The following is a 27,482-nucleotide window of genomic DNA, read 5'->3' on the forward strand; positions in this document are numbered from 1 at the left end:
AAATAAAATAATATTTTATTATCAATTTAATATAATAATTATTTATAAATAGTTAATTTTATTAGATATGAGAATAATTTATAATTAATAATGTTTTAATTAATATATTTTTATAATAATTTTTATTTTTTCAATAAATGATTATATTTTAACCAATCAAAATATTTAGGTGATAAAGTTAAGCCGTAATTTGTCTTTTTACCTTGTTGTTCTAAATCTTGTAATCCGTGGACTACATACATGTCCTGTCGTGTGAAAACTATACAAACAGTGAAATCGACCGCTTCAAAACTAAGGTACGCATTTGGGATAGTTTGGTGGGCCAAAAGTTGTTATTCCACCCAAGGTATGTTGTATTCTCAATTTTAAACCCTTAATTTTAAGAATTATATTTATCCATTCATAAAAAGTTCGCGTTAACAAAATTTTAGTTGTTTAAAATTTTATTTTATTTTTCTCTCTTAAATTTAAAAAAACTAATATTTTCTCTCTTAAACCAAGTTTAAAAAAAAAATCACATTTTCCCCTTAGGGTTTAGTTTCAATATCTAATTACTCTCTTTAATGCTATTATCAATTGTCTCTCTCTCTGATAGTTTGCTTTAACGAGATCTCAATCCTTTCGATGTTATGTGATATTGTTTGAGAAGACAAATAGTCTTTCCAAAAAATGAATACAAGATTGATTATCGATCTCATCTTTATCGGAAAAGACAAGAAAAAGATAATCATCTTCTCAAATAATGACAAGATTGATCGATCTTATTTTCATCGTTTGGGAAGATGATTTATTTTTCTAGATAACTTTGCACAACACTAGAGGGGTTAGAGTCTCATTGAGGTAAACCGTTAGTGGAAGGGGAATCATTAAAAAGGAGAGATGGTTACACATAACACTAGAGAGAGAGAGTAGATATTAAAACTAAATTATAAGGAAAAAAATGTAATTTTTTTTTTTTTAAACTTGATTCATAAGAAAAAGTGTTATTTTTTTAAATTTAAAAGAATAAAATAAAATAAAATTTTAATTTATTTTTAATATTATATATAAAATAATGATTTTACTATTAGAGTTAACATTTATGGGCAGGTAATTAAGTTTCTAAAGTTAAGAGGCAAATAAGTTTCTAAAGTTGAGAGGCGGTTGGCCTGTTGCAGACGGCAAACACATTCACATCGCAGTAATCGAAGCTTTTGATTTGATTTCCATAGATAACAAAAACAAGAAGAAGAAGATGAAGAGAGTTTTCGGCCTCAAGAAAGAGAAAGAACCTCCTCCCTCCATTAACGACGCCTCCGATAGGGTTCGAAATTTTCATTTTACTTCTCAAATATTTCCTACTTTCCTACCCAAATTTTCCTGTAATTATACTATTAGGATTTTGAAATCGAAATATATTTGATCGATTTCAGCTCCATATTGTTGATTCAATTATTTGAAAACGTGGATTCTGCTTAACTGAACTCGAATTTTCAATTAAAAATTTTTAATTTTAATTCAGCAAAAATATCATTCAACTCATCAATAGTAATGAATTTTAGGTTTGAGAGAGGATGTTGAAATTTGATGTGGTATTAATTAGAGAGATATCAGTCTTCCATTTGTGAAATTTTGTATTGAAATAGCTGTTGCTGTTTTATCAATTGATTTTAAAATTTTGTGTGAATTTTTTTTTTTTCAGATTAATCAAAGAGGAGAAAATGTGGATCAGAAGATCAAGAGTTTAGATGCTGAATTGAGTAGATACAAGGAACAGATTAAGAAAACACGCCCTGGTCCTGCCCAAGAGGCGGTCAAAGCTCGAGCTATGAGGGTTCTTAAGCAGAAACGAATGTAAGTGCTTTTCTTTTATGCCCTTTCAGAACTATTTTTAATGGCATGCTAATTTGTAGCTATATTTCCGCTTCAAACCATAACAGGTTTGCAATTAATGACCATAACTGTCCTATTTTGTCTTGTAATGGAGTACTGGAAATGTACTTAAAAACTGGACCAGTTAGGCCCTAGTTTTCTTTTATGAATTATGCTGGAGGAAATACTCATAGAAATGTATGCTTTTTTAGAGTATCTTAAGTTGAATGATATCTATGAGATATTTATTGATCTTATGTAACTAATATATACTATCAGAAGTGGAGGAAAAGATATATGTTTAGTATCTTAAACTGTGTGCTGTAAAAACCATCATCATATTAGCTTCTGATTAGAAGAAACAGAATTTCTCTTTCTTTTGATTCGTGGGGTTACCTTAGTCCTTTGGTTATTAGAACAGACAAACACAGCAATTTATTTGATGAAATCTAATTTATGACTTGGCTATATATGCCAGTGTGAATGAAAATCAATTAAACTTGAACATTACTTATTTGGTTGAAAGTTTTGTGAAAATTCCCCAAGTGGTGCTCAATTTTGTATGGTATTGCCATTTTGAGACCTCAATTTTCTTGGAAAGTGAAAAGAAATGAAGGAACTAATGTTTGTTAATTATAAAATTATGTTTATTTTCCAAGTTGGTGTTATAATTGGATGCATGACACTGTTACTTTGTTGCAAGGAATGTATTCAGTCAGGATGCCTCAAGGAAAATGCTTCATAAATTGTTCTCTTTGCTGTATTTTTCACAGTATGCATATTTTTTTTGCTTCGATGTCGTACATCCAAGACACAGGCTGATTTGCTTCAGTGGTATGCATCCTATATGCGAGTACTTTTTGCTTCACTGACATACATCAAAGATGCTTTTATACAGGTATGAACAACAACGTGACATGCTGTACAATCAGACCTTTAACCTTGATCAAGTTGCATTTGCTTCTGAGGGTATTAAAGATGCTCAGCAAACTGTATGTTCTGAAGAATTCTCAATTCTGGTTTTTTTTTTTTTTTCTGTATTTATGGTTATGCCACTGAAGATTTCTTATGGCTTATTCATGTTTCTTATGAATTATTAATTGTTTTTTTCTAAATAAAAGGATGAATTGTAAATATTATCTGAGTTGGAAATGTATAACATCCATGCCCATTCAATCTAACATGGAGTTATACAGTATAATGTTTTAATGTCAGTACTTGTTAACTACCCTACAGCAAAGAGATCAATTTCTGTCCTGGTCTAAGCCCATCGAATCATGCTAACTCTTCTGGTTGCATTCATGATTTCTTTTAGAGACGTCAGCCTTTAGTATGATGTCACTTGTTTTGTCAATAATATGGGATCAGATAATTATGCCTTTCTAATTAAGTGATTAGTTTCATTGCCTCCTCCAACTCTCAAAACTTCAAGTATGGTCATGATTGGTCCATTTATGTTTGCCTTGAAATATTTGTTTGTCCCAAACGGCCTCAGTTGAGGGAAGTCCAGGCAGAGCTTTATTTGTACCCTGATTGGAACCTGCTGCCTATCTCATGAAGATAGGGGTGAACCATTTGTCATGGGAGGGATGCCTTTATGAAACATATGATTCATCTATGTCCTAGATTCTCTTATACTCTTCCCAATCTGTCTAGGAGATCGACGCCCTTGAGGCACTTTAGGGAACCATATGTCATATATTAGTTATGATCTTTTTTATGAGTTCAATTTGTTCTGTCCTTCCAGATTTCAGCTTTGAAAAGTGCCAACAAGGAGTTGAAAGGAATGATGAAAACTGTGAAGATTCAAGACATAGATGTATGTAATTTCTTTTCCTTTTTACCTTTCTTTCAAAATGACTTTATAGAACATCTGGTGCTGAATTGTTCATTTTTGTCATCTTTACAGAACTTGCAAGATGAGATGATGGACCTGATGGATGTGAGTAACGAAATTCAAGAGACCCTTGGTAGAAGCTATAATGTGCCGGATGATATTGATGAGGAAGAACTCATGGGTGGTAAGTTTAGATGTTCTAAATGCTTGCATGCTGACGCTAATATTATGCCCTGGATGTCAGAGATGATGATTCTTCTAATTTATGTTTCATTCTATTCACATTTTTGGAAGAAATAAATAGTTTAAAAGCTTCATCTATAATATTACTATAAACATGTAATTTGTGAGCAAGGGCTATCACTATATTTGTGAGAATCTGTTATATTAGGAAGTGAACCAGATTAAACAAAGATTCTGCATTCCATGTTGCACAAATCGTTGTGGTGTCAAAGTAAAGCAAAGTGTTTTCCCACATTTGAATGCCTTGTACACCATCCTTAATGACTTTTTGATGCAGAACTTGATGCTTTGGAAGCAGACATGGGAACGGAAGATGAAGCTGGAGTGCCCTCTTATCTCCAACCTGACAAGGAACCTGATTTGGATGCGGAGCTGAACTTGCCTTCAGCACCTACTGGACATGCTGCACCTGGCAGATCCAATGCACATGTAATGTGTTAATGATATTAACTCTTGCAAACCAATGTGTGAAAAATGAAACCATGGTTTGATTTTTTTTCTAAGAAATGGAAAAAAAAAAAAAAAAGCAAGCTTATTAGAGAATGGTCAACTCTATGGTTGATATATCTGTCATGTGTTATCGTTCCGTATGTGGGGTAACTGATGTGGTTACCACATCTAGATGTTACTAAAGTTGAAGCATTTGGTTTTTGTTTTAAAAAGGGATTTTCATGCTTTACTCCTTGATGGAACTTTAGTAAGCTTCTGACTTGAGATTACCTAGTTGGTCTTTCTTCATTTCCTTAAGTCATGAAAATTAAATTCGGCTTTTTGAACTCAAAATCTTGTTACCCCATGGAAAGGAAATCTCTACTGCTTATCCTTTTGGACTTTCACGTATTATTTCTGATCATATGAACTATTTGAGTAACATTTATTTTTTGGCTGTGGGTCACAACCTGAATATTAGATTGCAGACTACCTTAGAATATTTTATTTTGAACTGGTATAAGAGTTTTTATATGTTTTGCACACTTCTCACTTAACATACTTCATCTTCTTTACTTCAATGCTTGACAGGCTGAAGATGAACTGGGTTTACCTGCTGTTCCTCATGCTTCCATCCGTGGTTAGGATTTTGCTTTCTATCTTTTTGCACATATTCACATTGGGCGGTTTGGACTGGTCTCTGTAAACAGATTATGCAGATTCTTCTTTGATGCTGTGATTTAATTGCAACTAGATGGTTGACATTCATCCACTGATAGTTCGATTTTATAAGCACTTCTACATGCTCTGTAAAGAAGGAAAGGAACAAAAAAATCAAATTGATTTACTGTATGTTAAATGGGAGGCAAGGCTTGCTGCACAATCTTTATTTTCTGTCACATGGTGTTGCTTTGTGCTGTCTATGTGCAAGTTTTCTCTTCTTTCAGTTTTTAGTTTCTGTTCGCTGGTGGGGGGAACCAGTCCAGGATGGAATTGTCAATCATGTTTTATTTATGTACAAATTTGTTTGTGAGAAGTAAATTATATATTGAATTATAAGTTTCTTTGTAGAAGTTCATTTTCAAGTGCATATCCTTGCAGTCAAAGTTGTGAGTTCACCAGTAATGTCAAAAGAGCAGGTGCCATCTTTAAAATGGTGGAACCATTTTCTTTCTCTTATAACATATTGTCATTAACAGATAATTTTTAAGTTCATTTTGTGTATTTATGAAGGTACACATCCTGAAGCTTCTAGTGATTCTTATAGGAGAACCTTGAGATGTATTTATGAGTGCAAATGCAATCGCAAACTCTTGGGTATGACCTTTCAATCTTTGTCTCTTTTCTTTTTCATCTATGTCAACCAGCACCTGCGACATATCTGGGGATTACCCTAAAACTTAACGGACATTTCATTTGGTGAATCATTTCGCATATTTTGTCATTGCATTTGCGATGTGATGATCTTGTGATATGAATGTGTAGACTTTCCTTGACACCTCAACCAAGCTAAATCCTGGTGTTTGTTTCAAGCCTTTACTAGTCACTTCCATTCGAGGTCTAGTCAAATCATCCCACTTTTGAGCTTGTGCATACATGGTTGATAGGATAATGTAATCGCTAGGATTCTGAGAGTTTAAATGGAACTAGTTACTGGCAACAATTGTCCCGATTTCTAGGCTTTGTTGTCCCTTAAAAGCAATAGGAAAGTTTTGTCAAACGACATAATTTGACTTGATAGGCATGCTCTTGATGAGCTCCAAGGCTTCCAGGAGCTTCCCAGCTCAACCCAGGAGATCCACCAGGCAACTGTAATGTTGAACCGATGGCGTTTATATAACATCCTTCCCCAGAAGTACTATCCTCCGAAGGAGAAATCTTACGAATTAATATTTGAAGTTATTATTTTAAAACAAATCTTTTTAAAATAAACTCGTCACTACAAGTATTCAGAAATTATTCTAAGAAAACTGAAAATCAGAAAGTGAATAAAAGATGTAAATATCACATATGAAAACTCGTCTGAAAAGCATCTAAAAACATGAAATAATTATATACAACTATACAACCATCTAAAAAAGGCCAAAAGTCAACAATAACATATGACTAGACTTGGCCACGAGCCGGTTTGGCCTGTGAACCGAATCGAAACTGGCCCGGATAAAACCGAAATCGGGGTTTTGTGGTTCGGTTCTGGTTTACATAAATTGGAACCGTGAAACCGCCATTCACACCGATTTATGAACCGACGGTTTACTGTGCTGAACCGAAAAAAATTTGAATTTTTTTTTAATTTTTTTTAATTTTACTTAAACAGCCAACGGTTCCCTTGAACCGTTGGCTTGCTTAAGTTTGAAGAAAAACTGCAGGTGACAATTTTCAGCGACATTGCAGGGGACCAAGTCCCCTGCAAATTTTTCATAGAGTCCCCTGCAATTTCTTAAATTATTTTACCCCCCTATTTTTTTAATTTTTTCAATTTTTTTTTTTTATATATATACCAATTCAAATTTCATTCTCTCAAATTTCAATCACTTTATTACTCTCACTCTCAATCCTTCAAACTCTCATTCTCATTCTTTCAACTCTTAATACTCTTTCAATATTTCAATTCAATCAAATTCTCTTAAATTTAATTAAATTCTTTCTTAATTTTTTATTAATTCTAATTTCTATTTTTATTATACAATTCATAATTAATTATAGAATTTATTTCTATAATTAATTTTATTTATTATTTTTGTATTATCTTTTCTAATTAATTATATAATTTATTTATATAATTAATTTTATTTACTTTTTTATTATCTTTTATAATTAATCAAATAATTTATTTATATAATTAATTTTATTTATTATCAAAAAATACAAGTAGTGAAAATTTTTCCGGTAATAAGAGATTTGATCAATATTTACATATATCAAATGTAAATGAAAATCAACTTATAGACCCTAAGAAAATACGTAAGAAACTTAATTGAAAAATTAAGTCTAAGCCTTTCTTTTAATTTTTAATTATTGTAATTAATAATTTAAAAATTAAATCAAGATCATTTATTAAAATTGACGGTTCAATATCGGTTTCGAATCGACGTCGGAACCGGGACATGAATCGGAACCATCGGTTTCGAACCGTGGACGAACCGTCCTATTACGATTTCGGTTCAGGGTCCTTATGTTTTCGAACCGTGAACTACGGTTTCAAATCGAAACCGACTGTTCACGAACCGTGGCCAGGTCTACATATGACTGTACACATATAACATAAATTAGAGATAACCTGCTTCAACTCAAATTTATCTTTACTAACTTGACTCTGTCTTGCAGCTACCTTGATGACTTGTACCTACAATCATGAAAAAAAAGGAAGTGAGAGATAAGAACACTCAGTAAGGGAAAAGAATTAAGTAAACTATCTCTTTCCTACTCTAAATCACTCTTGGGACTCAATCTCACATCATAACCTCTTCAAAGAATCGAAGGGATAATCTAGTTTGTTCTTTACTATTTGGGTTACACTGTATCTCATTTAGTGTCCATTTGATACTTTATGGAAGTCAATTACAGGGTTTTTTTAAGCTCAAGCTCTCTTCCTTTCTCTCACTACACCCTTTCTGAATTTAAATTGTACTATATTATGAGTATGTTTTATTGTGAGAGGACTTTACTGCAGGTTTATGTCCTACTACGGACGTGTGCTACTGCAGATGGTATAGCCCCTTATAGTTTGTAGTATGCATGCATACTTTATCTCTTACTAATCTTGCTTCAATCTAAAACTATTCATACCCCATCATACCACACTCTTAGGATAACCTCTGAATCCTGTGCCCTAAATTTCTTTTCTTGCTTTTCTTTTCCTTTTCTTTTTCTTTTATTTCTTTCTTTTATTTTTTTTTTCTTTTCAAAATTGTAAATTACTGTTTATTTGAGTGTTCATTTGATAAAACAATCTTTTTGTTTATATAATTTAATAGTCCAAACGGTCTCTAATTCATACAAACTATATATAATTGAAAAGAGGATTCAAAGAGCTTTCTAACAAGCTATAATAATACTCATGATTCATCAGATAAGACAGTCAAAACGTAAGACCAAATCAGTAGCAAAAAATTGTATTCACTGTTTATTTGGTAAGACAGTCTTTTTGTTCATGCAATTTAACATTCTAAACGGTCTCTAATTCATACAAGTTATATATCATTGAAAAGAAGATTCAAAGAGTTTTCCAACAAACTATAATAGCATTCATGATTCATCAGATAAGACAATTAAAAAGTGGGACGAAATCAGTGGCAAAACTATAAATATTATCCAACTCTTTGCCATGAACAAAATCATATACATAGATACCTCAAATGACAAAACAACATTTTTCGACTTTAAAATCATCATTTATAACAAAAGCTAAGGAACCAAAAATATAAAACATGAAACATACTAAAAATAATACCACTTACCTTGTTTCAAGTCAATCTTTGTCAAATTGGCTCCCTCTTCTTTATTTTGTTTCTTTGATCACCAAACCACTTTAAATTAATACCAAAACACACTAACATATTTATATAACATGCATCTAATATATATATACATAGGTAAAGGAAAAATAAAGAGATCTTTTGGTTACCAAGACTTTCGAAGTGTTTCATTTTTTTCTTTTCTTACTTTGTCTTCCAAAACTCCTTCAATTCCTCCATTTATCTTCAAAAAACAAAGAAAACAGTATGAAGAAGCTGAGCTTCTGGAATGGACGGGAGAAGATGATGGAAAAAGGCATAAAGTTTCTTTTTTTTTTATCTCTCTCTTTATATATATCTATATCTTTTAATATGGTTTATATATACATATATATAGCTCTTTCCATTTGTACTATATATATATATATAAACACACACATACATATAAACATATATATTTAAAATGGGAGAAGGACTATTTCACTCATAACTTTTGATGCGTTCTTAAAATGCCACCCACGACAGATGAAAATCCACTTTTCCTACCCATGAGTAGTTAATATGATGATTTCTGTTTGTATAAGGGTAAAATGCCCATTTTACCCTTATTAGATGAAATGACAAAAATACCCCTTAATTTAATCTCCTAAAATTGATGTGAGGGTCTTACCATTCACCCCTCTTAGGTTTTAGAAACTAATATTTTCACCTTACCAAAAGTTTTTAAACTTTGAAAACTAATATTTTCACCCCCAAACCTAGGGTTTCCATATTTTTTAAAATACAGCCGCCCCCCATAACTTTCAAAACTAGCATTTTACCCCCATTCTTCAACTTCATCTCTCGACGTCATCTCCGATGTCGTCATTGGCCTCCTCTTTCTCCTGGTGTGACGGCAGTGGTGCGACGAAGAGATCTTCATCTCCTCGTCACACGATGCAACGAAGAGACAAAGATCTCTAGTGTGACAAAGAGGTCTCTTTTCGTCACTCCACCTAGACGACGAAGGACGACGCTTCGCCGTCCTTCGTCGCTCGTCATGTCATCCAAACGCGATGATAAGCGTCATTCTTCGTCTGTTCTTTCAGATCTAGACGACGTTTCATCGTCCAGATCTGGGCGACAAAGGGTTGTCCTTCATCGTCCTTTGTAGTCAGAGATAAGAGATCGATCGAATGTGTCGACCATCGATGGTGGCCGAAGAAGGAAGCAAACCCCAGGGGTGAAATATAAACTTTTCAAACTTTAAGGATAGGTTAGTTATTATTTTTTAAAACCTGGAGGGGGGAAACGGTAAAGTTTTAAAGTTTTAAGGTTTTAAATAGTAAATGATGATTTTGCCCCTATCCCTAACTAAAAAATTGGACAACAGTTTGCTCATGGGTGGGAAAAGTGGATTTTCATCTGCCGTGAGTGGGAGTGGCATTTTGAAAACGCATCAAAAGTTGGGTGGGAAATAGTCCTTCTCCCATTTAAAATTGAAAATATCTCAAAACAGAGTCAAAAGACATAAATGTCCCTAAAATATACCTGAGAGTATTACAATTTATTCAATGTTCTAATCTCATCTTGTCAAAGAATTGTAGACTTTCATTGATAAGGCCGGACTGATTACAAGCACTCGCATAGATAAAATCATCAGGGTCAAGCATTTCCATGAAAATTTGAGAGCTTCCCAAGCCTTGAAATCATCACATTACAGGACAACTGATGTGTGCATATTCCTAAATCAAGAGCACCTAAATAAGCACAAGCAGAGATCACTCTGACTAATGTGCTCTCTTTAAGCCTTTAGCACCTGTCACTTATCATATCCCCAAAAAGCATCGAACATTCATTCCACGAATATACAGGCCCGCTCATGCCTTTAGAAGAGATGGATATGTGAAATTCTCGGGTTCATTTACAACATTTCAAAGTAGAGAAACAAAGTTTCTTCAAACTTGAAATCTTTGACAAGTCCTCTAATCAAAGTGTTGAACACAAAAGCACTCAGTAGACATGTCAATTGGGTCGGGTTGAATAGAGGCCTGACCCAAACATGAAATTGAAGCACGACACGAAAAGACTCTACCTAGTACTGCAACATGTCGGACTGGACTTAACGCTATAATATTAAGCTAATGGGTTGGCTCGATTTTGCCCAACTTGACACCATGTAAAAAAATAAAAATTAAAAAATTATTTGCTTGCTTGTGGCAAAAGCAACTGAGACTTCTACCATAAGAATTTGCCACAAAGGCAAAGTCATCTTCAACAGCTACTAGCGTTTAACCAGTAGCCATTGTTTAATTTTTTTTAGTTTTTTAATTTATTTATTTTTCTCTATATAAACTAATTCAACTTTTTTTTATTTTCAATTTTATTTACAAATCTCTCAATCTCAATTATTTTATTATATTCTCAATCTCATTTTTTCTCATCAACTCTTTTTCGAAACTATCTGAATTCGCAAACATTAATTCTTTGTGTTTATAATTTTATTTTTATTTCAATTTTATCATTATAAAATATTACAAATGAATTCAATGTCAAATGAATTTAATCTATTTGAATATTGTTATGTTAGCGCTGATAATATTATTGAGGATGCACAAGGTGAAATAAGTGGAGTACCAATAAGTAAAAGTGGTATAGGTATATGTATATGTTTGCATTATTCGACGGGAGAAAAAGAAAACAAACGTAAATGGTGTGGGAGCACTTCGATTGAAAAGAGAAAATGATAGAAGGAAAATTAATTTGTCGAGTAGTATGTAAACATTGTAGTTCTTATTTGACATGTGCAAGTATAAGTAAGAGGGCATATCTTTGTCAACACTTTTATGATTATTGTAAAAAAATTTCACATGAACTCAAAGGACAAAAACAAATTGCATTCATCTAATTGCGGTTCGTTGGTCTCAGTGCTAGTTTAGCAAAAGGTCCAAGTAGTTCCGGACATATGAGAGAAATATCAACTTTCACATACGATTAAATGAAGATGGTGGACTACATGACCGGGTTCCTAGTTGCTTCTAATCAACCTTTTAATTATGCAAAAGATGAAATTTTAGAATGGATGATGCAAAATTGTGATAAACCATCATTTAGAAGAATTCCTAAGTCGACTCTTAAGTTAGACATTTTAAGAAATTATGAATTAATGAAATTAAAAATTATTGACGAATTAAGTAATTTTAATAATGTTATTTCAATAACTTTTCATTTATGAACTACTACAAATTAACATATAGGGTATCTTTGTGCAACTACTCTTTATATTAATTCTAATTGACAATTATGTAAAAAAATGATTACATTTAGAAATTTAGAATATCCGCATGATGGTCTTACAATTTATTGTGCATTAGCAAATATTTTTAAGGAATATAAAATTAATAATTTTATTTTTTCAATTACTTTTGATAATACCAAAAATAATGATAAAGTTACTGAATATATGTATAATCATTTATCTCCTTCATTTGATGAAAAATTATTTCATATAAGGTGTGCATGTCATATTATTAATTTAATAACTCAATAAGGGTTGAGCTTAGCTAAAAAACATTTACAAGTAATTAGGCATATTATTGCATACATTTAATTATCTCCATTATATGTACAAATATATCATCAATTATTTAAATCAATAAGGTTAAGAAGAAAAAAAAATTAAAAGTAGATACTAAAACTAGATGGAATTCAACATACCTCATATTGAAAGTGTGCGAAGGGTATGAAGTTCGTATAACACAATACTTCAATACCCAACCAAAAGATTTGGTGAATTTTTTTTTTGACAAATCAAGATTGGAGAGAACTATGGTTCTAATAAACATGTTAGGGCTATTGAAAACAACCACGAATCATTGCTCAAATGTGTATTATCTAACAACTTATTTAATAAGTATGGTAGAAATAAGTGATATTTTAAGAGAACATAAGCTTTATCACTCTCATCATACTTTTCAAAAGATATCTATGTAAATGAAACAAAAATTTTAAAAATATTGGAGTGAAATTCTTTTACTTTATTTTGTAGTTACTATTTTATATCTTTGGGTAAAAACTAATCTATTACAAAATTTATTTGATGTTATTAATAAAAATTTGTCAATTAATAGCAATGTTAATTATGTCGAATATGTTCAAGATTTGTTTACTTAATATATATAATATTTATGAATAAAAATATGAAAAGACTGGATAAAGTTTTGTAGTAGAGGTAAGTTTTGGTAGTTCAAGCAAAAAAAAATTGTGCGTATAGTCTCTTTTGTATAAAGGTGAACAATCTACAAATCAAAGTACAAATTATGATTAATTTTATAGTTATATCAATGTTGACCATTATCTAAAAATTGTTTAAAAATATAATACTGAAAAACTAAATGTTTTGACATGATGGAAAGATAAGACATAAACTTTTCCTATGCTTGTTGCCATGACCTAAGATCTACTAACACCTTTGGTGTCAACTATAGCATCAAAATCCAATTTTAGTGTTGATGGATGCGTGTTAGATGATAGACGATCCAATTTACATTCAATTATAGTCTAAACAATAATGTGTATAAAGGATTAGGTCAAAACTGATTTCAAAATACAGAATCATATAACATAAGATATCTTTGAAGAATTTAGAGATTCGGATGTTGAAGATAAGTAGATAAATAATATATTATATATATTTTATTTATGTTTTGTAATTTATACATAATGTAAATTAATTTATTTGTATTATATTATAAACTTGAAATATTTTTTATCATATAACCATGATATTCCTCCTCCACAAGTGAAGGATTATAAACAAAATGTTTGGGACACTGTCCTTAGTTTTAATAATTGAAAAAATTTGTATATAAAAATTTTAATTAAATTTTTTTAAAAATATTGTTTTAATGGATTGGTCTAACCCTATAGGATTGGGCTTTAGGCCTCACATGTTAATAGACCAGCCCAGCCCATTAGCTTGATCGATAGAGTTGGAGTTGGCCGACCCAGCCAATTGACGTGTCTGACCTGGTTCATCAAATTTTTTTCCTTGAATTGAGCAAGCGTAGTCCATGCTGCTCCAATTTGAGAGAGCATAAGTTGCCACAAGAGTGCCTGCACAAAAGAGGTTTAAAAAATAACCCCCCTTGAGGACTTGAACATGAACTTGTTTGAAATCTTCCGAGTTCTTGCATCTTTTTAAGAAGGATAAGCACTCCTGCTACTTCAATCTTAAATCAACTTCTGGGGTTCTGGTTTTGGGTTAATCTTCTGGTGGCGTGAAGAGCTATCAGTGATGGTGAAGGACTGACGTCCCACTCATCCTCTTATCCACACCGTCATATGTAAATGTATACATATCAATGAAGACTCAGATTTCTATAGATAATATAGAAGTAAAACAGGCGTGAAATGTAGCAAAGTTTTTTGGGTGTTCAAATGAGTATCGAAGAATTTGATGATCCATGAGAAAGAAGTGAGATTATGGGAAATGAAGATTGAGGATAGGAGAATGTTTGGGCACATTAGATTCCTCTTTGATTTTCAGGACCTCTCATGGATTGCCATGTCTGTTGTCGGCCTCATTTTTGTTAAAGGAGAGCCGGCTTCAGTTTGTGTTTCTTCTTGAATAAATTGTGGCCGAGAAAAAAGTTCATATTAACTTCGAGGGACCCTTGAGGCTTGGGTAGATGTGGAACACCCCTTGCTTATATTACCGAATACAGTTGTCTCCAGTAGGACATTTGGTGGGAAACAGCTCACTCTCAGCTCCTACTCTCCTAGCTATGGGGGAGTTCGATGGGCCAAAAAGCAAATTTTAAGGGAAAAGTCTACTCTACCAGTAGTCTACCGTATATCCAAATTTAAAATAATATATTATATATTACGAACAAATAAATTGTCTAGGCAATAATTTGAAGGATAAAACATATAAAATTTCCAAAAGACTCCAGCTATATCCAAATCCAATCCTTAACTTATTTGATAGGGGGATTATTAGTCCAATTTTACCTGATTCAACCCTAAGGGCAGTGTATTTTCGATCGACTTCACAATCCCAAAGGAAATGAAAGACTCGATCTGAAATGAGATTGAAAACCCTATTATATAATGACACATTAACGTTTGAGGATGAACACTTTTTAAAAGGGTCGTTGTCATCAAATCCTTGATTTACTGCTCACTTTTAGTTGAGTTTCTTTGAATGCTCAAATGCATCTGCCTAGCCATAGACATGTGCATTCTTCACACTGATGCCACTTTACACAGATTAACAAAAAAAAGTTCAAATTAAAATTAGTTGCTACAATGTAAAATGCAGCAAGAAATTTACAATTCAGCAACTGGAATGAAGTTTAGCTGCATTCATGTTTAGCAATTATGCATAAGAGAGTAAGAGTTATATCTAGTTTTAGTGCATCAAAAACTAAGGTTTATGGCCTTTAGGTATCAATTAAGATCAAGATTAGCCAGATCTAACATCTGCCTAGTAACCTCTGATCTAGATGCTTCAGCTGCAGATCGAGACCCAAAATAAGCTGTGGCCTTGCTACTTGGGGATGATTTGGCCAGACCATTTTTCAATCTCTCAGCTTCTTTCTTCAGCGACTTAAATTGACCTGTAACAAATGAATGCACATAAAATACGAGAAAATCATAAAAAAGAAAAAAAGATCTCTTACAACAAGATGCTTTGCTAGGCTAGGGCAGAACATATGTCCTTAGAGAGACTGTTAAACAGAAATGCTATTTCATCCTATCCATCTGATGAAATGTTTTGAATGACATATTTCTGAACTAGATTTCTAAGTACAGAAATTAAACTGCTGTAATGCTTCTTGTAAAGCACAATTCCAGTCCTGTAGAGGTATTTTCAATGCAATGGGTGGCTTGAGCTTCTAGTTTTTTTGTCTAGTTTAATCATATTTAGTCATCAAAGTTCTACATTCAACCAAAATTTTATTAAAATAATATAAGGGTAGAATAAGACACTATTGAATGCACAAAATAAATAAGTGCCATATTTACCAAAAATAATAATAATAATAATAATAACAATAATAATAATAATAAATGTGTCATTAAATGTCAGATACTTTGCAGGACCATTACCACAGGATGAACAACATAATGACAAACTCACCTTCCATGATCAATTTTTCCTGCTGCAATCTGGCCATCTGCTGCTTTAGTGTTCTGTTTTCCAGGGACAAAGAAACATGTTGCTGAAGCAGTGAAGCAACTCTGACTGACAATTCTGACTGTAGAGTCTGAGAAAGAGATATCAAGCATAGGTTAAGAAAATTTTCACCACAAGAAACGGATCAGTAATAGATTTTATTTGTTCATTCATTTTTCTTTAGTAGGGATTCATTATTTACAACTAAGCACAATCAATAAAGAATGAAAAAAGTGTCCATTGCTCAACTGGTTTAGAAATTATTCCAACATTGAAATGAAAAACATGAATATGAAAAATTGAGATAGACAGGAGTTATGAGAATAAGTCCAATAATTTAGAATTGCTCTCCTCTTAATCTTAAACGCAGGGCTACAAAGTAAAGAGGCTATATAATAAGCACTCCATTTGTACAGAATAATCAGTCAGTTGCTATTTCTACCCTTTTAATGTCATAAAAAAAATGAATACTCACAAGCATGTTGTGCACAGTTGTATGACTTACTCTTTGCACTTTATAAACAAGATAAATGATTCGTTACATAGTAGTGAGCAGGCTATTTGTTCACTACCCCCATAAAGACACATCATGTCATGTAGTCAATGAAGTCACACAAATGATGTCATCTTCTGAGAAATTACCTGAAAATCACTAACAGTTCTTTCCAGTTCAGCAATATACTGGAGCTTGCGAACCCTAGACCGTTGCCCGGAGTGCCTGCAAAACAGTCATCAAAACATGCCATCCAATTGCCAACAAATCTCTCTCAGTTTACAAATGAACAAAAATTCGTAAGAAGCATACTATAACAAACAAGGGATGCTTATTTGTCACATGCCAAAAATCTTGGATTTCATAAATTTTAAGTACATTATCACTTCAAGATGATAAAAGCATAACATGCTACGTAAAAGTTCTTGATATTGCCAATGGTTGAAGTCCATCAATGCTAGAAGTACTGTGGTTACATTTAAAACTAAGTAGGAGCAATTTCTGTCCCTTAATTGATGTACTGTTTTTTACAAGGAATTTTCAGTTCAATATTTTGGCTAGTTTTCATTATATAATAAGGAATCTTCCGGCTTTTGAAGCCTAAAAGCCAGAATAATAAATCTTTTGTTAGCTGTACAAGACAATTTTCAATAACAGAGCAGCTGAAGACTCTTCTGAAAATCAAAAGCTAATGCTAAAAATCAGTCCATTTTGAGCATGCAGCAGGACTAGAAATCATTTAGTGCTTCTCACGGATGTGGGTTTTTATCACTGCCAAAATAGTCTTCTCTCCTTACCGACCTAATGGAGAGTATAAAAGTCAAGAACAAATGATGCAAGCATGACCATGCTAAAAGATTTGCAAAACAAAATCTGCGGCAACTAGAACTGAAATTATCACAATAAATCCATCAGAGATAAGAAATTAATTAATGTTCAACCATAAGCACAAATGGACAAAATACTATGAAATTTTGATCTAGTAAGCAGGCCACTGTTACCCTCGGCAAAATCACAACTGAACATGCATGCTGAAGAAAAACGGCTTACATATTGTTAACATGGAGATATCAGTAGCAGTTCTTATAACATGTATAAATTGGACAGTTTAAAAAAGGGAATTCAGATCTGAACCTTTTTGTCATCTTTGTTTCAGCATTGAGCTCATCAGTCGAAGTACAAGCATCCCCTTTCAAATCAGAATGATTAATCCCAGAAATGCAAAGGCTCTCATCCACATACTGCAAAGGGTTCTCAACAGCACATTCTGATAATGCTGAAACTATGGCATTTTCTGCAAAGGTTAAATTACCCCTTTTCCTAGGGGAATTAGGACCATAAACACAAGTGGATTCCAACCCACTACAAGTTTCATCCCCAGCTGAATTCTCATCATCCTTATGAGGATTCAATCCTGAAAAAGCGTCTGCAAGACCATCCAAGAGAGTGACTGAATCACTAGAAGACCGGCGATGAATAATTCCCACAGAATTTGCGCCAGGGTCACTCAATAAATCATCCAGCCATGTAGGCGGATCCTCTAGGATTGAGCTTTGGAAGGAGGATTTGTTGTGGCTAGGGTATGATTCTGTACGCTGTAGAGGAGAGATTGGGTAACTAGATGGACGAGAAACGGGTCTCTTTTGAAAAGGGCAACGAGGGGGAAGATGAGCTTGCCTTGACATGGTGATCTAAACTTAAACTGTGAGCTAGCGCTTCCTACCAAATATTTATTCAAAAGCTTTAATGTTAGTCTTATAGAAAAGAGAAGAAGATAGCATGTTCCTCCTTTAAGTGGCTTAGCGCCATTCTTCTGCCAGCAACCTAACCTACCAGCACCTTATTGGTACAAAACCTTACAATAAGAAAAGCTTCTGAAATTTTTATCAAAAACTGAAAACACATGAGGACATGAAAATCAAACCAGCTTAACAAAGTAAACGCTTCATGTATGAAAAAAAAAAAATTTCTTAAAACAAATAAAAAAAATTATGTAAAGCTTTTGTGAAGCGTATAGTATTCAATAAATATGACAAAAATTCAAAATAAAATTAGTTGATCAGTAAAAACAATAGCGTAGTAAAGCAATTTCAAACTAAAACTTGTATCTTTTTTATTTCCTTCACTTTCTTTTTCTTTTTCTTCTTAATTTTCTCTCTCTTTTTCCCTTTAATTTTTTTTCCAAGCATTGTCAAAAACAATAAATCTACAGAAAATTTGAGATTTCATATTTTTTTAAGCCAACATAACATGAATCATGAAACGCAAAGAAAGAAAACTTCTTCCTCTTTCGCTCACTTTCTAGGGAAACAAACACGTTACACACAACCACAATCAAATCTATCAAACTAAGGCAACCCAAAAGCGTTTGTAGTCAAAACTAGCTCCTTATCAGAAGAAGAAGAAGCTACATTCTACATTTAATACAAAGAAAAACGAAAAAGAAAAGGAATATAATAAGCTTAATTAATGCAACAGTGACACTCAACAATGAGATTTATTTATATTAACATAAAAAAAATAAAAGAAAAAGACAAAAAAAAAGACCACAAACAAAAAAAAATTTACTAAGCAAAGCCGCTTCAAATTAAAAACCCAGAAAGCAAAAATAAAAATTTCAGGGAAGAACAATGAAAAAGGAAGATAAAAATCTTCAAAATAAAACAGTAATTACAGAAACATGGGGTTACCTTATAATTATATTCTTTGGAAAATATCTTGTGTAACAACAGAGAAACTGAGAAAGAGAAGGAAGAAGAATGGGAGAGACAAGTGAGTGAAGCACAGCTAACGTGCGCCCCTCATCTATGCAAATTGCATATGTATATACACAAATAACAAAGACTCTCACTTTCTCACATCACTCTCCTTCCTCCACCAACAACAACACCGTATTTTATTGTGCCTTTATGTATTTTTGCTTATATTTGTATTTATACGCTACTCTCACTGTAGGGATACGGTGCTCAATTTAAGATTTATATCAAAAATAAAAATAGAAAAAAAACCTTTTTTTCTTTTATGTGAAATTTAATATAAATAATGTTAAATTACCAAATTTAGACACCTATTCTTGTACGGTTAAATTTAATAAAAATCATTAAAATCATTATTTTATTACTAAACCTTAAAACGCTCAAAGTTTATATATTTTTCTTTTGAGTTTAAAAAACTAATAATTTTTTCCAAGATTAAGTTTTAAAAAATTTATTTTTCCCCTCAATTCTAACTCTCAAACAATCAAACATTGCATTAACTAATCATAAATGAGTGTTTAGATTTTTGAGACCCCATGGGTGTGGTTTCAAAAATGGGTAAACTTTGGGTGGGAAAAGGTCTTTTGGCCATTTAAAAATACTCCTCTAAGTCTCTTCTATTTTCCTAATAATGCAATGCTTGATTGTTTTCCTTTATTAATTTTGTTTCCACTTTCATGAAGGTGGATATTATTATTTTTCCTTATATTATTATATTTTTGAAAATCAAGAACACAATTCATTCTAGTTCTTACCCTTTTTCCTTCTATGGAAAAGCAAATCAAGAAATGGGTGCACATAATTTTTTGAAAATGTTCCCCCTTAATCAAGGCTTTTTTTCTTTCCTAAACAAAGAAAAAGAGAAAGAAATGTATCAAAAGAGGAAAAAGAAACAAGTTAATGAAGTATCAAGTTTCTTTGAAGTTGAAGAGGAAACCATTTTACTCAAATAAATGTAACTTTCTCATCATCAACAATATACAATTTTATTTATTGAGACTTTTTCAAACACATCATGTATCAATTGCATTGCATTGCAAAAAGTAACACCCATGAGTGAAATTGATGGAGTTTTTGCTTTAAAAATTGGGATTTTAAAGTTAAGTTGCTCAACAAAGCAATGACCTTTTTTTTTTCAAGATCGTGCTATCAAACATATTAAAATCAAAATAAGTATAAAATAATACTTAATTGTATAATTACATATTATTATTAATATTTAAATTTAAATTTATTATAAGTTCACGTAACATTATTTTTAAATAAATGTATATAGATTGTGTCATTTCAAAGATTTATTTGTGTAATTCTTATCAAATTTTAATAATTTTTATTTTCTTAATCTAATAACTCGATAATTTTTGTTATAAAACTTATAATTTATATAAACTAACTTGTATTCTTGAAGTTTTTGGTTTTTGCCTGAGTAATAAATTTCCACCCTTTAACTTTTAAAATGATATTTTCCCATTTTTTGTCTTATTTTTTCTATTAATTTTAATAGTAAAAAGGGCACAAATTTTTTTTTTGGTTTTTTCATTATCTCTATTTTTGAATTTTTTCCATTTTAAATTTCTGTAAGGAGAGTGATTGAAGAGCACAAGTAACATCATCATCAAGCATGAACCTATTAAGGAAAGCATCTCCAAAGTACAACTTTCGGATTCCACAGTAAGAATTTCAAGCCCTCTTGAGGCTATTCTTTGTAGGCATATTGATTCTTGCAATTGTGGGCTTGTTGGGGAAATTTCCTGCGTCTGAATACTACCAGAAGTTTCCGCCATGCTTAGTGCTCTTAGAGTGTTTATGTTCAACTCCAATAGCTCTTTCCCTTATGGTCAAGCTACTCCGTTCTCTCCTTAGCAGTCGACCCACTTCCAAGTCATTATAGAGGAAAAACAACAAAAGTCAAATGCTTATGATATTTATGCCTGGCATCAAAATAAGTTGAAAAGAAAAGGGGAGTATGTGGTGGGAAATTATGCTACCTTGAGGCATGACCTTATAACATTGTTTCTTGACACTAAAATGGGGCAATTCAAGAGTTAATGTAACAATTAAAAGCCTAGCTTCCATGGTGTATTTGAAGGGAATTTGGAAAGATGTAAGAAACTACATCTGGAGTTGCCAAACATGTCAGAGATATAAACCAGAGATTATAGTTTCTCTTGCTTTAATACAACCCTTACATGTTCCATTTCATTGAAAGCCTTCGAAGATCACAAGGAGAAATCTTTTATATATGTTACTGTGGACAAGCTTACAAAATATGCATATTTCATGAGGTTAAATAATCCTTTCTCTATGACTACTATGGCTCAAACCAACTTGGATGATGTTTACAAGCTACATGGCATGCCTAATACTATCACTAGTGATCGAGGGATGATGTTCACCCATAAAATTTAACAAAAGTTGTTTAAATTGCAAAGTGTGGGGCTATAACTGTTTACAGGGCTATAACTGTTTGCAACCTACTATTATACGAATGAACGAACAAAAGTTGTTAACTAGTACCTAGAAAACTACTTGAGATGTATGGCAAGAGATATGCCACATACATGGTTTCAATGGATGTATTTGAAAAAAATTTGATATACTACTTCATACCATTCAGACATTCAAATGTTCCCTTTAGAGGCTTGATATGATTACACACCACTTAGTTTTTCCCTTTACTTTCTAATGGCTCTAAATTTGAAGCAATCAATAATTCATTCGTACTACGGAAGCCACTCTCCAATTGCTAAAACAACATTTATGAGAGCCTAAAACTAAATGAAGTCATTTATAGACGAAAAGAGAATTTAAATGAATTTCTAAATTAGAGATGGGGTGTTTGTTAAACTCTAACTATAATGATAAATTTTAATGTTTCAGTGTAACTAGAAACTTCAAGCTAAATATTTTGGTCCGTTCTAAATTTAGGACGCCATAAGTGTTGTTGCTTATTAGCTTTGATTGCCCACTCTAAAACACATAATATTTTCATGTGTCCTTGCTCAAACTTGTTCGTTCACCAATACAAGCTTCTAAAAGCATTTTATGCACAATTGCATCTCCATATTTCACCCCATAGGCCATAGTTGACAATAGTATTGAATTCGAATTGAATTTGTTCAAACTTAAGCTTCGCTTGAACGAATCTAAAACCGGTTTGACTCAAGCAAGTTTGAGCTTAAACTCGAACTTGATAGTTAAATTTTTCAAACTCAAACTCAAACTCAAACTTTAGGGGTATTTGACTTATTAAGCTTAAAAAATTTGATATGAATAGAGCAAAATAATGTTTCTTTGACTATTACGTATCAAAACGTTATCGTTTTAGTCATTTTTATTTGATTACAGTATTGAATCATGTTTAAAACTCAGTTTGAATTCAGTTCTTTTTAAACAAATCAAGCTTAAACACTTTTGAAACAAATTTGAGTTAAATAAGTTTGAATTCAGTTTGACTCAAATCCAATCTTACTTGACAGACATATGGTCAAATGATTGAATTTGGTTGCAACTCAACTTCTAATACAATGGTAAGGTTTATCTTTTGTCACCTAGCAACTTCTCGATTTCTCCGTTGAGGACAAGGTTCTCAAAGAAGGAAGTAATTATGCAATTCAAACTAACATCCCAAAACAATGTCTTTTAACAACGATTATCCATTGGATTACCAGTCCAGACAAAATGCCACGTTTCAAATTTTCAATTCCATACGACATCGTTATTATCGGACAGAGTTGGACCGCTTAACAGATGGGCTAGAGATCCAGCCCACAATATTTTGGGCTTACTGTGCGGGTTTAAGCACACACTCATTTCCGACCTCTCACTAAACCCTAAAGCAGCAATATTCTGTCTCTCCCCACACGCTTAGCAACTCGAACGCTCGGCTGCAGCCATGGGTAATTTCTCACCTCTTGTTCAGAACCTACGCGGTTTCATTTCATAAAAATTTGATTATTAATTTATTTATTTTGAATTTTATTGGCAGTGACGACCCTGGACAATGCCGCGTCCGGTTCTAAAGTAGAAAAACACGCATTCTCAGACCGGGTAACTATCCGGGCAATCCTGACCCGAACAGACGGCGGCGCTGGTCTGGCGGGACAGCGAGTCCGAGTCGGAGGATGGGTGAAAACGGGTCGTGAACAAGGCAAAGGGTCGTTTGCATTTTTGGAGGTGAATGACGGGTCCTGTCCTGCGAATCTGCAAGTTATCGTGGATGCGGCTGTAGCGGATTTGGGCCCGCTGGTGCCTACTGGCACTTGTGTCTTGGTTGAAGGTTTGCTTAAGAACCCTCCTGAGGGAACCAAGCAGAAGATCGAGCTTCGGGTCGAGAAAGTGATTGATGTGGGCACCGTTGACCCGGCTAAGTATCCGATTCCTAAGACGAAGCTCACTCTTGAGTTCTTGAGGGATCGCATTCATTTCCGACCCAGGACTAATACGGTATCTTTCAGTTTCTTTTTTTCGCAGTTTTGGTTGGTCAAATTTATTCATTGAACGGTAAATTTTATAACTTACTAGTTATCATAGAAACTTATTAGTTGTAATGTAAAATGTCAGAATTATAATCGCAGTAGTGCCAATTTTGAACTTGGTATATGCCACTCGGTTATGAGATATATGGGTTTGAAATGGCTTATTGGAGTAAAGCATCTGAAAGAAGGAAAGAAAAGCTAATTTGAGTAGAGGTTATGGAAAATATAGGTTTTATGATTAGTGTTTTAGTTGTTTGGTTAGATAAATGTAAATATCAGAATAGATCAAGTCACATGTATAAAATAAAATAGGGATATTTTGAAATTATAAAGGCTTTAAATAAGCTCAAATTTCAAGCTTTTCTGTAAAATATTTTTATAAAGCCTTATAAGCATTTTTAAACACAACCTATTTAGATGTGCTTAATGACTTTAGATAAGCTCTTTTAGCAAGTAGATAAGGCCAACCTACCAAAATCTGATTGATTTATTTTTGAAAGATTTAATTTTTTTTTTAATTGCTGTGGAAATTTCAGATATCTGCAGTTGCACGAATCCGGAATGCACTTGCTTATGCCACTCATACATTCTTTCAAGAGAATGGGTTTCTCTACATTCACACTCCAATAATCACTACTAGTGATTGCGAGGGTGCTGGTGAAATGTTTCAAGTAACAACCTTGATTAGTGAGGCTGAGAAGATAGAGAAGGAGCTGATCAAGAATCCTTCACCCACTGAAGCTGATGTGGAAGCTGCCAAGCTTGTTGTTAAGGAGAAAGGAGAGGTTGTTGCCAAACTAAAATCTGAAAAAGCAAGCAAAGAGGTAATTAGTGCTTCTGTTGCTGAACTTACAAAAGCAAAGGAGAATCTTTCAAAGCTTGAGGAGAGATCGAAGCTCAAACCAGGAATTCCTCAAAAGGATGGAAAGATTGATTATTCACAAGATTTCTTTGCCCGCCAAGCCTTTTTGACTGTTTCTGGCCAACTGCAAGTTGAAACTTATGCTTGTGCTGTTAGTAATGTTTATACATTCGGACCAACTTTTAGAGCTGAAAACTCCCATACTTCCAGGCATTTGGCAGAATTCTGGATGGTGGAACCTGAAATAGCTTTCGCAGATCTTAAGGTATAAGACTAAGAATGCTTGCTGTATGTAGGTGTTCAAGAGGCTTTGAAGTTTGACAGGAACTTGCATATTTTATGAGCATACATGCAACACTGTGCTTGATAAGTCTTATTCCCAATGTAATGGATTGTGTAACACATAGATACATTTGTGGCTATAAAGCTTGCTTGTATCTTTATACCTCAAACACTCACTTTTATGCATCCAAGCAGGGTCGAAGATAGAGTTAATGAGTTGAAAGGGCCAGATTGTGGCTTCTTAGTGTCATTTTATGTTTAGCTGGATATAGTGGGGGATAATTTCAAGTTGGTCAATGATATTTTTCAGATGCATAAGGAAAAGAATTGTGAATGTGTGAAATGCTCTCCTGGGATATGAATTATATATTTTTGACATCTTATGTGCTTGTATACCTAAAAAGTTTCTTTTTGGGCTTCTATAGCATCAATGGGAAGTACCTTATTTTCTAGAATGTAAGAATTTAAGGATAGGTGTTCAAGGTTATCCTTTGTTTCTTCATTGTAACCATGATTATGTTCATTTGTTTAGAAATTAGCTTGATTGTGTTTCTTGAACTGCTAATGTGTAATCATGTGAACTGGTGCAAATTCATTTAAGAGTTTTCAATGTACATATAGGATTCATGATTCTGAAAGTTCTCTTGCATATGTAGGATGATATGAACTGTGCGGAGGCATATGTAAAATATTTATGTCAGTGGTTACTTGACAAATGCCTTGATGATATGGAATTTATGGCTAAAAGTTATGACAAAAGCTGTATTGATCGCCTAAGAATGGTCGCTTCAACTCCCTTTGAGCGCATATCATACACAGAAGCAGTGGATCTGCTACTGGAGGCTGTGAAAGAGGGAAAGAAATTTGAGAATAATGTGGAGTGGGGGATTGATTTAGCATCTGAGCATGAAAGGTTTGCAAATCTTTTTGATTTATGGTCCTGTCAGGTTTTAAGTCATGGTATTGACACCTTGGTTTGTACTATTGCAGATACCTAACAGAGATTAAATTCCAGAAGCCTGTTATTGTGTATAACTACCCAAAAGGAATTAAAGCATTTTACATGAGGGTTAATGATGACTTAAAGACTGTGGCAGCTATGGATGTCCTAGTACCAAAGGTGAGCTGTTTCTTCTGGTTTCAATCAATGCGTACCTTGTGCTTTGTTGTAATATTCCTACTAGAATGGCGTGCAAGTATTCTGTTAGGAGCTTATGTGATATTGTTTCTGTTATATTACAGGTTGGAGAGTTAATCGGTGGAAGCCAAAGGGAAGAACGCTACGATGTTATTAGGAGCAGGTATGGAAATGATGTCTGTAGTTGGTACCAGTTATAGTATTTACACTGGACTGCTTTTCTCTATTTCTTTGATCCTTAAATATGCAAGTTCCTGTTATGAGCATTATGTGAGTGCATTTAGGTCAGGATCTTGTTGTATGACTACAATTGAGTACTGATGAGCTATTTGTTGTGGAATGCTTACAGAATAGAGGAGATGGGGCTGCCTCTTGAGCCATATGAGTGGTACCTTGATTTGCGTCGCTTTGGGACAGTGAAACATAGTGGATTTGGTTTAGGCTTTGAACGGATGATTCTTTTTGCCACAGGCATCGACAATATTAGAGATGTTATTCCCTTCCCCAGATATCCAGGAAGAGCAGATCTCTGATGTTAGTATTTTGCATTCAGAATTGAATCCCTTTATATCATGACAAAATTTTTATTCTAAAACAAGGAAAGGATAGCATTGAACTTGATTTGTTTACAGGCGGAAGTTCTATACTGTTGACAGTGCCACTTATGATGTTACAATTTTATGATACTGCTTAATGAATATGTTACTCTATTTGTTGATAATCCGATATTCTTGCTGTTGTTTTTTTTTTAATTCTTCCTGTATCTTTTTGTTGTTTCCATGCTAGCTTTGAGGGTTTGTCATGTTACCATCCCCTTTTATGGTGTCATTTATATTTTTAAAATGGAATGGGAAATCACTGCAGCGAAATTGATACATGCCCTGTAAATAGTATCAGTGCTTATGTTTTACATTACAATAAAACTAACTATTAGCACACATTTGAATATATAATTCGGTACACAAATAATATGTCATTATATAATTGAATGGTTTTGAAAAACAGTCCTATAAATGAATATAGCCTTGTCATCTGCCCTTGGGGATCCTATATGTATTTTATGATACGAAAAAATATACATATTATAAAATATATCGAATTAGTATGATACAATAGATATATTATATGATATGATACGATATATATTATAGAGACTGATTAATACACATTTTTAAAGAAATGATAATATGATAGAGGTATATATAAAAATTTTTAAATTTTTTAAAAGTGTTTTGTGATTTTTTTAGGATGATAACTTGATTATTAACATTTTTATTATTTTATTTTTTAAAAAACATCCTACAATATATAAAATTATATTTTCAATACATTATACGATAACTGATTTGACTATAATGAATCTTATACTTCTAAAACAGATCTTGTGAGGCACGTTCGAACTTTTGTACCAATATTGCAAAGCTTGATCAACAAACGGTTTGAAAGAATGCACACCCTTTCAGGGGGAATCATAAGCTTTTTCAAAAAAATTAGTTA

At 32.8% G+C, this 27,482-nt stretch overlaps 3 protein-coding genes and 1 pseudogene across 5 annotated transcripts; 2 read left to right on the forward strand and 2 right to left on the reverse strand.

Moving 5' to 3' along the window:
• The first annotated feature begins 1,093 nt into the window (after positions 1 to 1,093).
• Positions 1,094 to 5,429, forward strand: LOC123192502 (vacuolar protein sorting-associated protein 60.2-like). The gene is made up of 7 exons (XM_044605084.1): positions 1,094 to 1,303; positions 1,682 to 1,833; positions 2,750 to 2,843; positions 3,599 to 3,670; positions 3,761 to 3,872; positions 4,209 to 4,360; positions 4,952 to 5,429. The coding sequence occupies exons 1-7, from the start codon at positions 1,235 to 1,237 to the stop codon at positions 5,003 to 5,005; spliced, it is 705 nt and encodes a 234-aa protein (XP_044461019.1). The 5' UTR covers positions 1,094 to 1,234; the 3' UTR covers positions 5,006 to 5,429.
• A 12-nt stretch (positions 5,430 to 5,441) lies between these two features.
• Positions 5,442 to 10,680, reverse strand: LOC123193170 (annotated as a pseudogene).
• Positions 10,681 to 15,067: 4,387 nt separating this feature from the next.
• On the reverse strand, positions 15,068 to 19,373 carry LOC123192276 (basic leucine zipper 34-like). Of its 3 annotated transcripts, none has more exons than XM_044604759.1 (5): positions 19,160 to 19,373; positions 17,604 to 18,188; positions 16,619 to 16,694; positions 15,941 to 16,067; positions 15,068 to 15,416 (listed from the first exon to the last, which is right to left on the reverse strand). In XM_044604759.1, the coding sequence occupies exons 2-5, from the start codon at positions 18,152 to 18,154 to the stop codon at positions 15,247 to 15,249; spliced, it is 924 nt and encodes a 307-aa protein (XP_044460694.1). In that variant the 5' UTR covers positions 18,155 to 18,188; positions 19,160 to 19,373; the 3' UTR covers positions 15,068 to 15,246. The 3 variants fall into 3 exon arrangements, with proteins under 3 accessions (XP_044460694.1, XP_044460693.1, XP_044460692.1); XM_044604758.1 differs by having other exon boundaries at positions 17,604 to 18,308; XM_044604757.1 differs by lacking the exon at positions 19,160 to 19,373 and having other exon boundaries at positions 17,604 to 19,002.
• Positions 19,374 to 22,965: 3,592 nt separating this feature from the next.
• Positions 22,966 to 26,706, forward strand: LOC123193226 (asparagine--tRNA ligase, cytoplasmic 1-like). Its single transcript, XM_044606072.1, has 7 exons — positions 22,966 to 23,124; positions 23,214 to 23,671; positions 24,240 to 24,830; positions 25,504 to 25,760; positions 25,838 to 25,967; positions 26,090 to 26,148; positions 26,335 to 26,706. Exons 1-7 carry the CDS (start codon positions 23,121 to 23,123, stop codon positions 26,516 to 26,518), a joined length of 1,683 nt encoding a protein of 560 aa, XP_044462007.1. The 5' UTR covers positions 22,966 to 23,120; the 3' UTR covers positions 26,519 to 26,706.
• The last annotated feature ends 776 nt before the right edge of the window (positions 26,707 to 27,482 follow it).

The sequence above is a fragment of the Mangifera indica genome, chromosome 12 (assembly GCF_011075055.1).
Source record: "Mangifera indica cultivar Alphonso chromosome 12, CATAS_Mindica_2.1, whole genome shotgun sequence".
NCBI lineage: Eukaryota > Viridiplantae > Streptophyta > Magnoliopsida > Sapindales > Anacardiaceae > Mangifera > Mangifera indica.

What these genes read in the sequence shown, in the direction of transcription:
- LOC123192502 (XM_044605084.1), top strand. Translation starts at nt 1,235, where the DNA reads ATGAAGAGAGTTTTCGGCCTCAAGAAAGAGAAAGAACCTCCTCCCTCC. An exon ending in TTAACGACGCCTCCGATAGG is followed by an intron (nt 1,304 to 1,681) that starts GTTCGAAATTTT and finishes TTTTTTTTTCAG; the next exon opens with ATTAATCAAAGAGGAGAAAA. An exon ending in GTTCTTAAGCAGAAACGAAT is followed by an intron (nt 1,834 to 2,749) that starts GTAAGTGCTTTT and finishes GCTTTTATACAG; the next exon opens with GTATGAACAACAACGTGACA.
- LOC123192276 (XM_044604759.1), bottom strand. Translation starts at nt 18,154, where the DNA reads ATGTCAAGGCAAGCTCATCTTCCCCCTCGTTGCCCTTTTCAAAAGAGA. An exon ending in GAAACAAAGATGACAAAAAG is followed by an intron (nt 16,695 to 17,603) that starts GTTCAGATCTGA and finishes ACTGTTTTGCAG; the next exon opens with GCACTCCGGGCAACGGTCTA. An exon ending in GGAAAAATTGATCATGGAAG is followed by an intron (nt 15,417 to 15,940) that starts GTGAGTTTGTCA and finishes CATTTGTTACAG; the next exon opens with GTCAATTTAAGTCGCTGAAG.
- LOC123193226 (XM_044606072.1), top strand. An exon ending in TGGATGTCCTAGTACCAAAG is followed by an intron (nt 25,968 to 26,089) that starts GTGAGCTGTTTC and finishes GTTATATTACAG; the next exon opens with GTTGGAGAGTTAATCGGTGG. An exon ending in TACGATGTTATTAGGAGCAG is followed by an intron (nt 26,149 to 26,334) that starts GTATGGAAATGA and finishes GAATGCTTACAG; the next exon opens with AATAGAGGAGATGGGGCTGC.